At 38.3% G+C, this 13977-nt stretch overlaps 1 protein-coding gene and 1 gene segment (V, D, J or C); one reads left to right on the top strand and one right to left on the bottom strand.

The window, feature by feature from the left end:
* The window catches only part of LOC140599109 (T-cell receptor gamma chain C region C10.5-like), a 50477-nt gene extending 48077 nt beyond the window's left edge, over positions 1-2400 (top strand). The window contains 1 exon segment of the C gene segment in view: positions 1782-2400. Within this exon segment, the coding sequence occupies positions 1782-1960 (179 nt within the window).
* A 3021-nt stretch (positions 2401-5421) lies between these two features.
* The window catches only part of STARD3NL (STARD3 N-terminal like), a 52932-nt gene continuing 44376 nt past the window's right edge, over positions 5422-13977 (bottom strand). For both annotated transcript variants that reach the window (XM_025984054.2, XM_072760032.1), the window contains 2 exons: positions 7351-7426; positions 5422-6163 (listed from right to left, as the gene is read on the bottom strand). In XM_025984054.2, coding sequence (XP_025839839.1) covers positions 7368-7426 — 59 coding nt within the window. In that variant the 3' untranslated portion in view covers positions 5422-6163; positions 7351-7367. The remainder of the gene's footprint in view (positions 6164-7350; positions 7427-13977) is intronic.

Raw genomic sequence — 13977 nt, 5'->3', positions numbered from 1 at the left:
CACAGTGAGATCTGGGGCTTCAACCCAGACTGTCTGAATCGACAATTCACACACTAAGTTTTCTTTCTTTTTTTTTTTTTTAAGATTTTATTTATTTAATCATGAGACACACACACAGAGAGAGAGGCACAGGCACAGGCAGAGGGAGAAGTAGGCTCCATGCAGGGAACCTGACGTGGGACTAGATCCCGGGTCTCCAGGATCACGCCCTAGGCCAAAGGCGGCGCTAACCACTGGACCACTGGGGCTGACCCACTTACTCAGTTTTCTATTCTTCCTCTGTGATGTCATCATAGAGCAAGAAATCCCAAAGCCAAGGCCCTGAGACAGGTGCACACATGGGGAATCAGTGTGAGTGCAGGGCTTCCAGTGCCACAGACTGGGCATTAATCCCAGTTCTTTAATTAGTTGCAAGAATGCAGGTACAGTGGTTACATTTCCTGAGCTAAGCAGGGATAACAAGAACAAGGCTTCACTCAGTTACTAAAGACATAATGTCACATGTGTGGAATGTCTATCATGGGGTATATCATTGGCTTTCACCAGACCCTGCTCATATGCCTTCCATGTCCAATCCCAAGGGGCTCCTAGAACTTAGCTAACATATTACCTAGCCAAGGGCAAGAAGTTATGAATACAGCACAACTTGAATTAGCTTTCCACACCAAGGATTAATGATTCTGGAGTTCCTTCTCTCTGAAGATAAAGCATGTAGGAGAAATTTCCACAGGAACAGACTTGGCCTTGTAGTTCATTGAGTAGCCAGTCTGGTCCACCATCCTTGTCATTAATTCTTTCTTCATATCAAATATGTTTTTTCAAAATCTCAGAGGATATTAAAGACAATTGTCCTATTACATCATAGCTATAATTAAGGTATTCAGGAAAGACAAGGGAAAGTTGCAGAGAATTTGAATTAACCCCTTTCTTCCACCTTATTATTTTTAAGTTATGTAAATTGCGGTTAGTTAACATACAGTGTAATATTAGTTTCTGGTGTACAATATAGTGATTCAACACTTCCATACATTACTTGGCGCTCATTGCAACAAGTGCCCCCTTTACTAAAATCTCCCACCTACTCCACTGTGAGTACAACCAAATTTCCAAAGATTGTCCCCTTGTTACAAATGTCATTAATGCGTGATGTGTAATGGCTAAAATGCTTCTAAATCAGCAATTCATCTTTATATTTATGCTTAACTGTTTATTGTCTGGGTATTTATTGCACGTGGATGTTCAGAATTACAGAATAGGTAAATGTGTTCTTGGATATTACGTTGCTGGGATAAAATCTGGCTTGTGGGACTCAGTAGTCGTATGATATCAGGGAAGTTGCTTCTCTGTCCTCAACTTATTTGTGAAATGGAATGAAAATAATCTCCTGGGTTACTGAAAAATTAAGTAACATATTAAAGCTTTGCACACAAAGCTCTCAGATTAAATGTTTGGCATTAGTGGTCCATATTAGCTATTATTACTTAGAGTCATGGTGAAGAAATAGTAAAAGTTACTTACCACCAGTGCTTTTTTCAGGTTGACTCATTCATCTAAGACCTAATCTTACTTTGTAATACTTTGTAATATTGCAGGTGAATTTCCTGGAGGTTGTTGTTTGACTTGATATACAAGCTAGATTCTGAGTTGTCTTGGTGGTGATGGTGGTGGTGGATAGTTTACCATCAGGTTGGTTTGTTGTTGGGGTGTCCCTTCAACCTAGATCAGAAATGTATAATGTGACCTGTCTCTCATTAATAAGTCTTCATCTTTCAAAAGAACAGAAGATACTAATAAATGACTTCTTTTAGACATACTACAGCTACAGCTCAAGACCACCTCTGCCTACTACACCTACCTCCTCCTCTTCCTCAAGAGCCTGATGTACTCCATCATCACCGCCTTCTGTCTGTTTAGGAGACCAGCGCCCTGTGGCAATGGGAAGAGTCCTAACACATGGTAGCACCAAAGGTCCATTGGCTTTTGTCGCTAAAAGTGTTTATTGAGGATCTAACTGGGCTTGCCTTCTGGTTTTGGGTTATTTCAGTTCACATGTGTCTTCTTCAATTGTGTCATTATTGCAGAACAGGTTTACAAACCCCTGGGCAAACAGAAACTTCCACTCTGCACCAAGAACAAATTCTGCCATGACTCAGTGGCGGGGCCGGGGGGCCATTCACAGGGGCATCAGCACTGCTCTCTCCTTATGTCCACCAGTTCCTCCCTCTACCCAGTACCCATGCCTCTGAGTACAGCCAGCATATAGCTTCTAGTCACATCCCCCAGGGCTCTTTAACTGGATAACTGCCTGGAAGCCTATTTACATGTCCAGAACCTGCCATCTTTGCTACCTGAAGCTTGTACTGTCTTACATAATAGGCACAATAAAAACAATTAAATGTCTACTTTTGCCTCTGTGTACTATCATTTGGCGCCATCTGAGAGTCCAAGATAAGGGACAGCATGACAACTTCCAATTCAGTGCTGGTTGTAATACTGATCAACTCCACATTTCTAATTCTTGCCCTGAGATAAACCTTATGATGCTTTCTTTGGGGGCACTGGCCCCGGGAGAGCCATAACCAGTGAATATGCCCAGGTTATTTCCCCTTCAAAGGTCAGCAGGTTCATACTCATTTAAGACACTCTGGTGGTGACTGATGGATGACCTCAGACCTTATAGCAATGTTTCATGAGCACCATGTTTCCTGATTTCACAAGAACCCCATGAGAGCTGCACTAACATCAGAAAAGTAGAATGGTGGAGGTTTAAGTGCTTGGACTCTGAAACTCAAGTGCCTGGGTTTAAATCTTGGGTCTATAGCTATTTGAACTCTCTGTGCCATAATTTTCTCATTTGTAAAATGAAGATATAGTGCGCCCTGTCCCTGGAGTTGTATGGGTGAGATGATCTAATTTGGGGGTACATGCCAGTCCTCAATGCATTAGCATCTACTGTTGGCAGCTCTACTTTAGAAACAATAAATAATATACCCACACACATTAGCACACACACACCCACACAAACACACACACATACACAAAAGGTATGCACGAAGATTTATGTGCAATACCATAATACCATTCGTAACAGTCCCAATCAACTCAAATGCCCAATAAGAAACTAAACAAACTAAATAATGTCGTATGATGGAGTAGTTTGCATCTACAAAAAAATGTAGATTGTTAAAAAAAATGGAAAATTAATCAGAAAGTGTTGTTGAAGAACTATGCATGGCATGACCCTACTAAAATTGTTAGATTATACCTTCATGTGGCCAAAATCAAAACACTCTGAACTAAGAAATCTTCCTCCAACCATTGTCTCTACCTTCCCACCACTTACAGGTCACATTCATTGCTTGTGCATCCTTCCAGTTTTTATGTATGTGAATATGAATTTATAGATAAAATATAAATGCACATAAACTAATTTTCTTCCTTCTAACACAAAGGTAGAGTACAATATACATTATTCTTGCACATCCTTGAGCTCTTTTTATGTCAGTATAGAAGGACACTTAGCTGCACAGTTATCTCACTGGTGACTTCTTAAGATCAATTCCTTGTGATACACCAATGGATTATTTCCAATCTTTTAGTATTATAAAATATACTGAAATTATAATAGTTTTATGCCACTTTGGGCTTGTGTACTAGTCATTTTGGTAGAAGTATTGCCAACTTACTCCAATAGATCTAGCACCATTGTGTACTTCTGCCACGATGTAGGTGGATGTCAGGACACTGCTATCAAACATCAGGATTTTGCTAATCTGACACATGAAAAATAATATCCCATCATGGTTTGAATTTTTCCCTGATGAGTATAACCATATTTTCATATGTCGAGTCTGTTTATATTTCTTTTGTGTAATATTTGTCCAGTCTTTTGACCATGATTTCTACTGAGTAATAATACTACCAAGTATGATATTCATTTACATGTGCGTATCTCTTCAAACGTGTGTAAAACAAAATGTTCAATGCATGGTAGGTGAGTGAACGAATATGTGATTTTTTTTCTCATTTTCTCATTAATCCTTTTAAACTAGAAGTTTTATGTGTTAGAATAAAACAATGTCTCACTTAAAATTGGGAAGGATTTTTTACTTACAATCAGCTTCAGTGAAACAGATACCTTTGAAAATCAAGTAAAGGTTCCTATGTAGAAGTAATATAAGACCCACCAGATGCAAGGAAGAGGAAATTTAATCTCGATCTACTCATTGATTCTCAGACCTCTTTAGGACAAATGCCTGGGCCTCTGCTTAGGGATCTAGAACTCTTTCTGCATGTGGAAAGCACAGAGGCACAGAGGGGAAAACAGCAAATGATGGAAAGCTGAGTGGGCTGATGTCCCTGCTGGGGCTCCTAGGCAGTGTCTCCTGTGGCTTCCAGTATCTTAGCACCTTCCTTCTCCAACCCAACCTCGGCTGCCCTGGAGATACAAATTGGGGGGAGGGTGGTGGTACAGGAGATGGCGTGAGTGGCAGGAGGGTGCTGGTGTGGTGGTGGTGCTTTATTTTGTTTTTTTGGTTTTGTTTTTGGGTTTTGTTTTTTTTCTGCCTACGTGCCCTGTCAAATGTGGTCAAGTCATGGAAAATGCTTGAAGTCAAACAGGCCTCTGCTGGTTGGGGCTGTGCAAGCAGTGGCTTGGTTGTTGTAAGATGAAATAAACCACAGCCAGCTTTGCTCACTCCCAAAAGATCACGGCTAATGAAAAGAAGATATTCATCAACACACACATGGTCTTGCTGTCAAACATACTCAGGCTGTGCTTGAGGGGTCCCCTATTTTATACCATGTTCCTCCAAGTAGGAGCCACATGAGTTGGGATCCTCTGACCAGGACTGTTGAGACACTGCACCCTCAGTCCACTCGAGACACTGTTCTGAAGGAAATAGCATGCAGACTTCCTGTAGCACTAGGTGATCCCTGACATTCCACCAGGATCTGCGCTCTTCTATGGCAGGTGTTTTACTGAGGTTCATACTTTTTAGTCTCGTTTTGTCAGCATAGGCAGGGTGACATGAAACTCCTGCCCATGAAGCACAGGGAGACTGTAGACGTCACAACAGTAGTTCTTCTCTCCCCACAAGAACACAGACATATGGAGGCCCTGAGTTCAAGTGTGTAATTTAATGTCAGACTGAGTCATCTCAGTCCCACTAACGGGACAAATGACTGCAAAGTGAGGCTGAGCAAGGCTCAGTAGAAGACATGCCCATCAGGTAAGTGTGCTGGGAGTGGAGCAGAGCTGATCTGACCTGCACAAATGGCTGCTTTCCAGCCAAATGAGCACCAGTCAGTATACACAACTGAGTTTTTCTTGAAGGACACAATGAATGAGGAAAGAAAACTAAGAGACACACTGCCTTCCTATGAAGCATTAAGGTAAATATTCATGTTGGAAAGAAAGAGTTCACAATATAATTTAGTTTATTTTAATTCAAATTAGCCACACAAAGGGAAATGATGGCAATGTGGGTTCAAAATAAGGATCTCACACTATTTCAGAACCATACTTCTAAGAGAAAGATGTTACTTCATAATGAAAATAATACAAAAATGTCTGGTTACACTGTACATGTACTCACATTCCCTCCCTGCCCCATTTGGTAATTCTAACACTTCAAGCCAAATGCATAATGCAAAACCAAAAAAATAAAATGAACCATTTTGATATGTTGTATTTATTACTCTGTAAAATTGTACAAAGAGCGCATAAGCGTGAGTTAAAAAACACAAGGGAAATGTCGGATGTTAAAAAAGAAATACAAAAGAAATCTGAGACATGAAACAAAAAATTCCAAACTGCGAATCAAATAAAAAGATATTTTGCTTACTAAAAAAGTGTTATTCCAATATATTAAGAAGTCTTTTGATCGGGAATACAGCACAAGACTTTGCTCCAACTATTCATGAACAGATCAGACTCCGTCTCACTGAACACAGGATGGATCATCACATTATCTTACCAGCCACAGGCAGGTCCTCAAGGTACATGGATCTGTACAATGTCTATGAGGTATTACAATAAATAAATTCTTTATTAGCCATTCATTAAAGTCAGCAGTGGACGTCACCTTCAACTTTTAATAGGGAGACCCCAGCTCTGGTCCTTTTTTTTCCCTGCAGTGACCTTCAATGATGGATTTTCACACTTAGAAAAAGAGAACATAAAAATATTTGAGATACAGTGTTAAAAAGTAAAGTGCTGCACTTTGCCTTATATTTTTATATATGTTTACATGCCTTATATATTTTATAAGAAAGTCCATGAAGATGGCCTGTTATAGATACGTAAAGACCTGGATGTAGCCCCATGAGAATTTATTTTAAGGCATTTTAGAACTTTACTATTCACATGTCCTCATCTTGGCTTGATCCCTACTTTGTGCAACCACCAATGCACAAAGTAGGGCTGGAGCATGTTGGGGCCCTGGGGGTGTAGAAACAGGGTGTGCTCACTGGCCCCAGGCTGCCTCTGCAGCCAGTCCCCACCTGTCCCACTTGCTCGGCAGCTCTGAGATGTCTCTGAGACAGCCACCACTTTCCTACATCACTAATTAGGCAGAGCTGCTGTTACTACAATTCACTTTGTGTTTATTTGCTGGCATTTCCGAGGCTGAAGTGTTTTCCATTGAGGATCTGAAGTAACTCAACAATGTGGCTCCACTTGAAGCCCATCAGGCTACTGTTCTGACCAGAACATACCTTTCATTAAGCCATCTCCCCAGCACTTGGCAGACCCTGGTATCATGCTGGGCGAGCCTGAGTCCCAGCTCTGCCACTTGTCAGCTTTGCCGCTCAGCATCCTAGTACCATGTGCTCGGGTGTAGACAGAGACTAGCAGTCCCTCCGTCTCATACGACTGCTCCCCTCAACACACTGAGTTAGGGTTTGTAACTGAACAACACCTGACATGGAGACATTCTGGCCAAGTAAAGAATAATGAACTCATCCTTATTCTGTCTACGTGGATGGTAACTAGACTTATGACGGGGATCACTCTGCAGTAGTGATCTGTAGTATACACATATACCGAATTCTGATGTTGTGCCCTGAAACTTTCATGTTACCAGCCAATTTTACTTCAATTTAAAAAAAGAAGAAGAAGAAAAAGAAATTTGAACTCTGAGGCATTTTTCACACTTGACAAATTTATACCAATGCAAAAGAATGTTAAGAGATTTTACATAAATAAACTACAACTATAAATTCAAGTGAATAGGATAAATCTGGCTATGTATTTATACTCATATTCTTGAATTTGACCTTGAATCTACTCAAAGAAGTGATCCATATGTACCCAATTTCTTGTTAATGTTTCTGCTTTCAAAGACTCACTTTAACAGAAGTGGTACTCATAGTTCTAAAAGTGGTTTTTCACTGTCCTGTTTCTCTTCAGCTTCTTCTTCAGATCCTAGGAAAAGGAAAGAGAAAAAGTACTGTATTCGATTAAGGAAATGAACAATTTTTTTTAATTATACTATATGGGCACCAAATTTTAAGTGGGAGATACCGATGTTTAACCTCAATATCAAAGGTTTAGGTTAAAAAACTGTAACTATCAAATAAAGTTTTACTTATTTCCTGGAGGAAGAAATATTTAAAATAGAATCTATGACTCATACTAATCTGTTAAACAGATATCAATGAGGTACTATTAAAAATATTCAGAGAGAACAAGAATTAATTACCTACTGCCCTTCCCTAACCATCTCTTTGCTGACAAGCCTGAATATATTTTTTTAAGATTTTATTTATTTATTCATGAGAGACAAAGAAAGAGAGAGGCAGAGACACAGACAGAGAGAGAAGCAGGCTTCATGCAGGCAGCCCGATATGGGACTCAATCCCAGGACTCCAGGACCACGCCCCAGGCCAAAGGCAGGTGCTTAAATCGCTGAGCCACCCAGGGATCCCCAAGCCTGAATATTTATCAAGTGCAAATAACTTTAACCTTTGGTACAAATCATTCAATCTACTTATTTTTACAAATCACTGTACCCGGTGAGTAGGCATGGTGAAGACTTTCTAATGCTGAGGGTGATGGCACTGTAGGCTGTTACCAGTGAGCACTGGTATCACTGTGCTGGGTCCTGTCTTGTGAACCTTATGTTACTTGTACATTTGAGCCCACAATTTCACTCTGGAATTATTTCTTTAGGAAATATGTCTGACTAAATAACACTCATTTTCCATTAAGCAGATTCTGCTGCTAAAAATCAGGGGAAAAAATCTAGATTTCTGAGGGTAAAAGTTAAAAAATTATTTTACTTTCACAAAGTATCTTGTACCCCCTTACATTGATATAGTTCATTACAGCATTAGAAGTGCACGTTTTATAAAGTAAAAGCATATACATAATGAAAAATTAGGATCGTAATTACATAGGATCATAATTACAAAAATAAAAACCTAAGTATATATGCACCAATCAGAAAGCCTATAAGAAAATAACCAGATGGCCTGAATCATTTCTGGATGTTCCAAAATATGTGCAACAAACTGACTTCATAATTTTTAAATTATAATTTTTTCAAAAAGGTTGTATAAATACCAGCAGCATGGCCACAATGATGTGAAATTACAAACACAAAACCAGCAGGAGACAAACTGAACTGTCAACACAGATGTGGCCGTAGAGTTGGAAGGACAAGATCTTCGATTGCTCTTCTGTGCCCGTTTTTTTGCTTTTTTGTTTGTTTGTTTTTTGTGCACGTTTTTATAAAAGGCAAGTGTTACTGTCAGGGAAGGGACACAAAACAGGAGTGGTGGGAAGACAAGGGAGTAGGTGAGGGATGAAGCCTCCTCACACAGAGGAGGCAGCCTGCCTCATAGCTGCTTTCCTCTGGCCAGATAATATGCCTCAAAGAAGACATTTTGTTCTTCTGAGAATGTCTGCCTGCATTACAGGCAATAACAAATTTGGTACAGGAGTATGAACAGCAGAGAACCTTAAGAAAAGATCGTGCCCCACATCTTAACCTCATAAGATGAGGTTAAGTCACGCGGGTGACTGCGTTCTCACTTTGAAATAAGTCTAAGGCAGATGATCATACCACATCTTCCTGTTTCTGGGCTTACGTTCCACCCCACTTGTTAGGCTAATGGCATTTGAACCACAAAGAGCTGACATGTCTTGAAATTATTTGGGAGTTCTGAATAAAGCCAAACTTTTAATTAAAACATAGTAATAGGTATGTTTTACATAATTTAAAAGTACATGCTAGCAGGCTTTCTGGTTATGGTCAAGTGAGGCTAACAAATCTCCTTGAAAAGCAGCTATACAACTGGACTAGATGAACAAAACCAACCATTTCAAAAGTTGGGAAATTTCCAAAGACATACAACAATCTAAGAAGCGTTTATGATTGAAAAGCTGCAGAAAGGAACAACAGTAGTGCTCTTACCTAGAGCTGATCCCATCCCTTCCCGACCTCCCAATATTCAAGTCAATAGATATGAAAGCTCTTTAAGACAGGCCAGGCCAGGAGGACTGTCAGCAAAATTACACAGCTGAAGGGAGCTGAGTTACTTTGGGGTGGAGAGTGATGTGATGGTGAACTACAAACTCAGTGGTGTGCAAGCAGGAAGGCCATGGGCTCTGCTGGTCTGCGGTTGTGGTCATGGCTGCAGCAAGCATATGCTTGGCTGAGGCTGTGTGCATGATTAGCAGAGACCCAAAAGAGCCCAAGCCAGCCAAAGACTCTTGGTCAATCCTGAGGCTTTGGACATATGCAGAGGAGATGTGAAAAGACTCAGGAGAGAGTACAAGCAGAGGAAAACTTGAAAATCTCTAAAATCTGAATACGCTATTCTATATACACCCATAATATTTGTTAGAGAATGGAATTTTTTTATTTCCAGTATAATGTATACTGTTGTATTAATTTCAGGTGTACAAATAGTGATTCACCAATTCAATACATTACAATAAATATACTCTTAATCCCTTTCATCTATTCTACACATCTACCCACCTACCTCCCCTCTGGTAAAAAGTTTGTTCTCCATAATTAAGAGTCTTTTTTTTATTTATCTTTTTTTTCTTTCTTTAATCCCAAGAGCAAATGAAACCAAACCATATGCTATTTGTTTTTCTGACTGACTTATTTCACTTAACAGAGGATGGAGATCTTATCAAGGTGCTTGAGCACAATCTCCATCCAATCTTTGGCTACCACTAAACTATGCAGACACACAGGTGACCCTAGGGAGCTAGACTTAAAAAGAAATTAAAAAAAGAAAAAACTGAGTACAATCATCAACAATCGTATACTGCAAGGGACACAATTTCACATATTTAGCCTAAGCAATTTTTTAATTTAAAAAAAATAACAATAAAAGCAAATTTTGGGGGAGAACAAAATTAGATTCTCGAGTTGCTACTATGTTTTTTCAACAAAATATTTTCAATTAAAAAAAAAACAGAAAGGCAAAGATTCAGAAACTGTGTCTATTCTCAGGGGGCAGGGAGGGAAATCCTGACAATTCAATGGAAACTGTCTTTGAGTATGTCAGCAAAGTGTGAGTACTTTATTTAGCAAAGACTTCAAAGCAGCTATTATAAATATGTTCAAGAAAGTAGAGAAAACCATGTTTAAGGAAGTAAAAGAAAGTATGACAATAATAAATGAACAAAGAGATATTCTAAAGGATGGGATAAATTATTAAAAAAAAAGAAAAGATAGTTTTTTTTAAGATATTTATTTATTGCACAAAGAGAGGCAGAGACATACGCAGAGGGAGAAGCAGGCTCCTTGCAGGGAGCCTGATGCAGGACTTGATCCCAGGAACCCGGGGTCACAACCTGAGCCAAAGGCAGACGTTCAGCCACTGAGCCACCCAAGCGTCCCAAAAAGATACTTTAAAAAGTAAAATGTGGGGGGTGCCTGTGGCTCAGTCAGTTAAGAGTCTGCCTTCAGCTCAGGTCATGATCCCAGGGTCCTGGGATCAAGCCCCTCATTCAGCTCCCTGCTCAACATCTGCTTCTCCCTCTCCCTCTGCCTGATGCTCCCCCTGCTTGTGCGCTCTCTTTCTCTCTCTCTCTCTCTCTCATAAAATAGTAAAATATATATTTTTTTAAAAAAGTAAAACGTAGAATAGAAAAATATAGTACTTTAAATGAAACATTCTCTAGGAGTTTAAAAAAATATTCAAATTGACAGAAGAAATAATCTGTGAATCTGAAGATAGAGCTGTATAAATTATCCAAGCTGAGTAACAGAGAGAAAAAGACTTAAGAAAAACTGAACAGAGCTCAAAGACAAATGAGATAGCATTAATGGCATGGGACTCCCAGATGGAAGAGAAAGGGAAAAAAAAAAAAAAAAAGAACAGGAAAAATGATTTGAAGAAACAACGTCTCAAACTCCCTTATGGCTAAAACACCCAATTTTGTTGAGAAATATTAATCTACAAATCTAGTAAAACAAATAAGATTAGGATATACACAAATAGATTCACCTAACAGTAAACCTGCTGAAAGCCATGAGTGCATGAAAATAAAAATATAACACATCAAATTTCATAAGAGGTTGCTAAAGCAATGCCTAGAAGAAAATTTATAGCTTTAAATGCCTATGTTAGGAAAGAAGAAAAATCTAAAATCAATCATAGAAAAGAAAGCAAGCCAAACTAACCCAAATAGAATACAGGAAATAAAAATTGGAACAGAAATAATTGAAGTAGAATAAAGAAAAACAAGAGAGGAATATCAATGAAAACAAGTCAGTTTTTTAAAGTATCAACAGGTTTGATAAACCTCAACCTAGAGTTACAAAGAGAAAATGAAAGAAGACACAAATTACCAAAATCTAGAAGAAGAAAAAAAAAAAAGGAATATCACTACCAATTCTATAGAAATTTAAAATGATTATAAGGGAATATTATGAATAATTTGTCAAGAACTAGATAATTCAGAAGAAATGATGAATTCTAGGAAAACACAAATGATCAAAAGAAATTAAAAATCTGAATATATCTATATGTAATAGGCAAAGAAACTGAATTAGTCATTAAGATAATTCTTGGCCCAGATGGTTTCACTGACAAATCTATCAAACATTCAAAGGAGAAACAATATTAAGCATTCATAAGAAGAATTCATTTGGAAAACAGTGTGTTTGGAAAGACTTTCTAATGTACTCTATGAGATCACCTTTACTGATATTAATGCCCAGGACATAAGAACACTACAGACCAATAGGCAAAATATCATGAGTATGTATTTTATATGTACATATATGCACAAATATTCTCAGGAAAATATAAGCAAATCAAATCTACAAAAATAAGAGTGGATTATACAACATGACCAAGTGGGATTGATACTATATAAACAGTTGATGTGCATCCAAATATTAATGTACGTCATCATATTAATTGAATACAAGATAAAAACCGCATTATCATCTCAACAGATGCATAAAAAGCATGTGAAAAATTTAATGCCTATTCATGATAAGAACTTTCACTCTAAGAATAAAAGCAAACTTCCTCAACCTGATAAAGGACATCTGTGAAAACCCATAGCTAACATCATACTTAATGCTGCAAGATTGAATGAATCCCCCCAAAGACTATGAACAAGATAAGGATGTTTGTTCTTGACGTTTCTATTTAACATAGTTTTACAGTTCTAGACAGTGCAACTAGAAAAAAGAATGAAGATATTTAACAGAGTGAAAATTAAAAAAGTCTTTAACCACACATGACATAATCCTGTATGTAGACAATGCCATGGAATCTACATATACACAAAACCAAAACTAGAACTAATGAGCAAGCTTAGTTAGCATTGTCACAAGGTACACATTCCATACACAAAATATCAGTTGCATTTCTATACACTAGCATGACAATATGAAAGTGAAACTAAGGAAACAATTCCATTTACTGTAGAACCAAAAAGGAAAAAACACTTAGGAGTTAATACAATAAAAGAAGAGCAAAACTTTGAAAATTACAAAACAATGCAAAAATGAGTGGGAAATATCAGAAAGGGAGACAGAACACGAGAGACTCCTAACTCTGGGAAACGAACTAGGGGTGGTAGAAAGGGAGGTGGGCGGGGGGGTGGGGGTGACTGGGTGATGGGCACTGAGGGGGGCACTTGATGGGATGAACACTAGGTGTTATTCAATATGTTGGCAAATTGAACACCAATAAAAAATAAATTTATAAAAAGAAGAAAAAAAAACAATGCAAAAAAATTAAAGAATAAATAAATGCAGAGAGGGTCCACATTCATGGATCAGAAGATTCAAAATTGTTGTGATGGCAATTCTTCCCTAATTCAGCTATAAATCCAATGTAGCAGTCTTTATTCACAAAAATTAACGAGCCCATCTCAAAATTGACATGAAGACCAAAAATTGACATGAATAAACAAAATATTTTCAAAAAGAACAAGGTTGAAGGGATGATATGGTCACCCTGCAAAAGCAGTGTAGGAGGGCACACTCAAAATTTGATTTCGATGAGGAGACTGATGATGCCACACACACGGAGGGTGTCGAAAGGTTTATTACTGACACATGGAGTTCTGAGGACAGCAGGGTGGGCCTTTCAAGTAAGGCCTTGCAGGACTTGATTTCAAGGCTTACAAAAAGGTTAAGTTACAGTAACAAGCCAGTGTGCTACGAGTGCAAAGAGAGCACACAGGTCACTGAGAGAGACCTGAGAGCCCAGAAATAAACACTTACATTTATGGTCAAATGGTTTTTGACAAATGTGCCACATTAATTCAGTGCAGGAAGGGATAGTCTGTTCAACAAATGGTACTCCAACAACTAGATATCCAAAGGCAGAAGAATGAACTTAATTCATACCTCCTCCATACATGAAAATTAATTCACCATGGACGATAAACTTAATGGAAGAGCCAACACTATAAAATCTTCTAGAAGAAAATATAACAGAGAATCTTTGCAATACAGGATTAAGGCAAGGTATTCTTAGATATGG

The sequence above is a fragment of the Vulpes vulpes genome, chromosome 5 (assembly GCF_048418805.1).
Source record: "Vulpes vulpes isolate BD-2025 chromosome 5, VulVul3, whole genome shotgun sequence".
Taxonomy (NCBI): domain Eukaryota; kingdom Metazoa; phylum Chordata; class Mammalia; order Carnivora; family Canidae; genus Vulpes; species Vulpes vulpes.
This window is presented reverse-complemented; position numbering and strand designations above follow the sequence as displayed.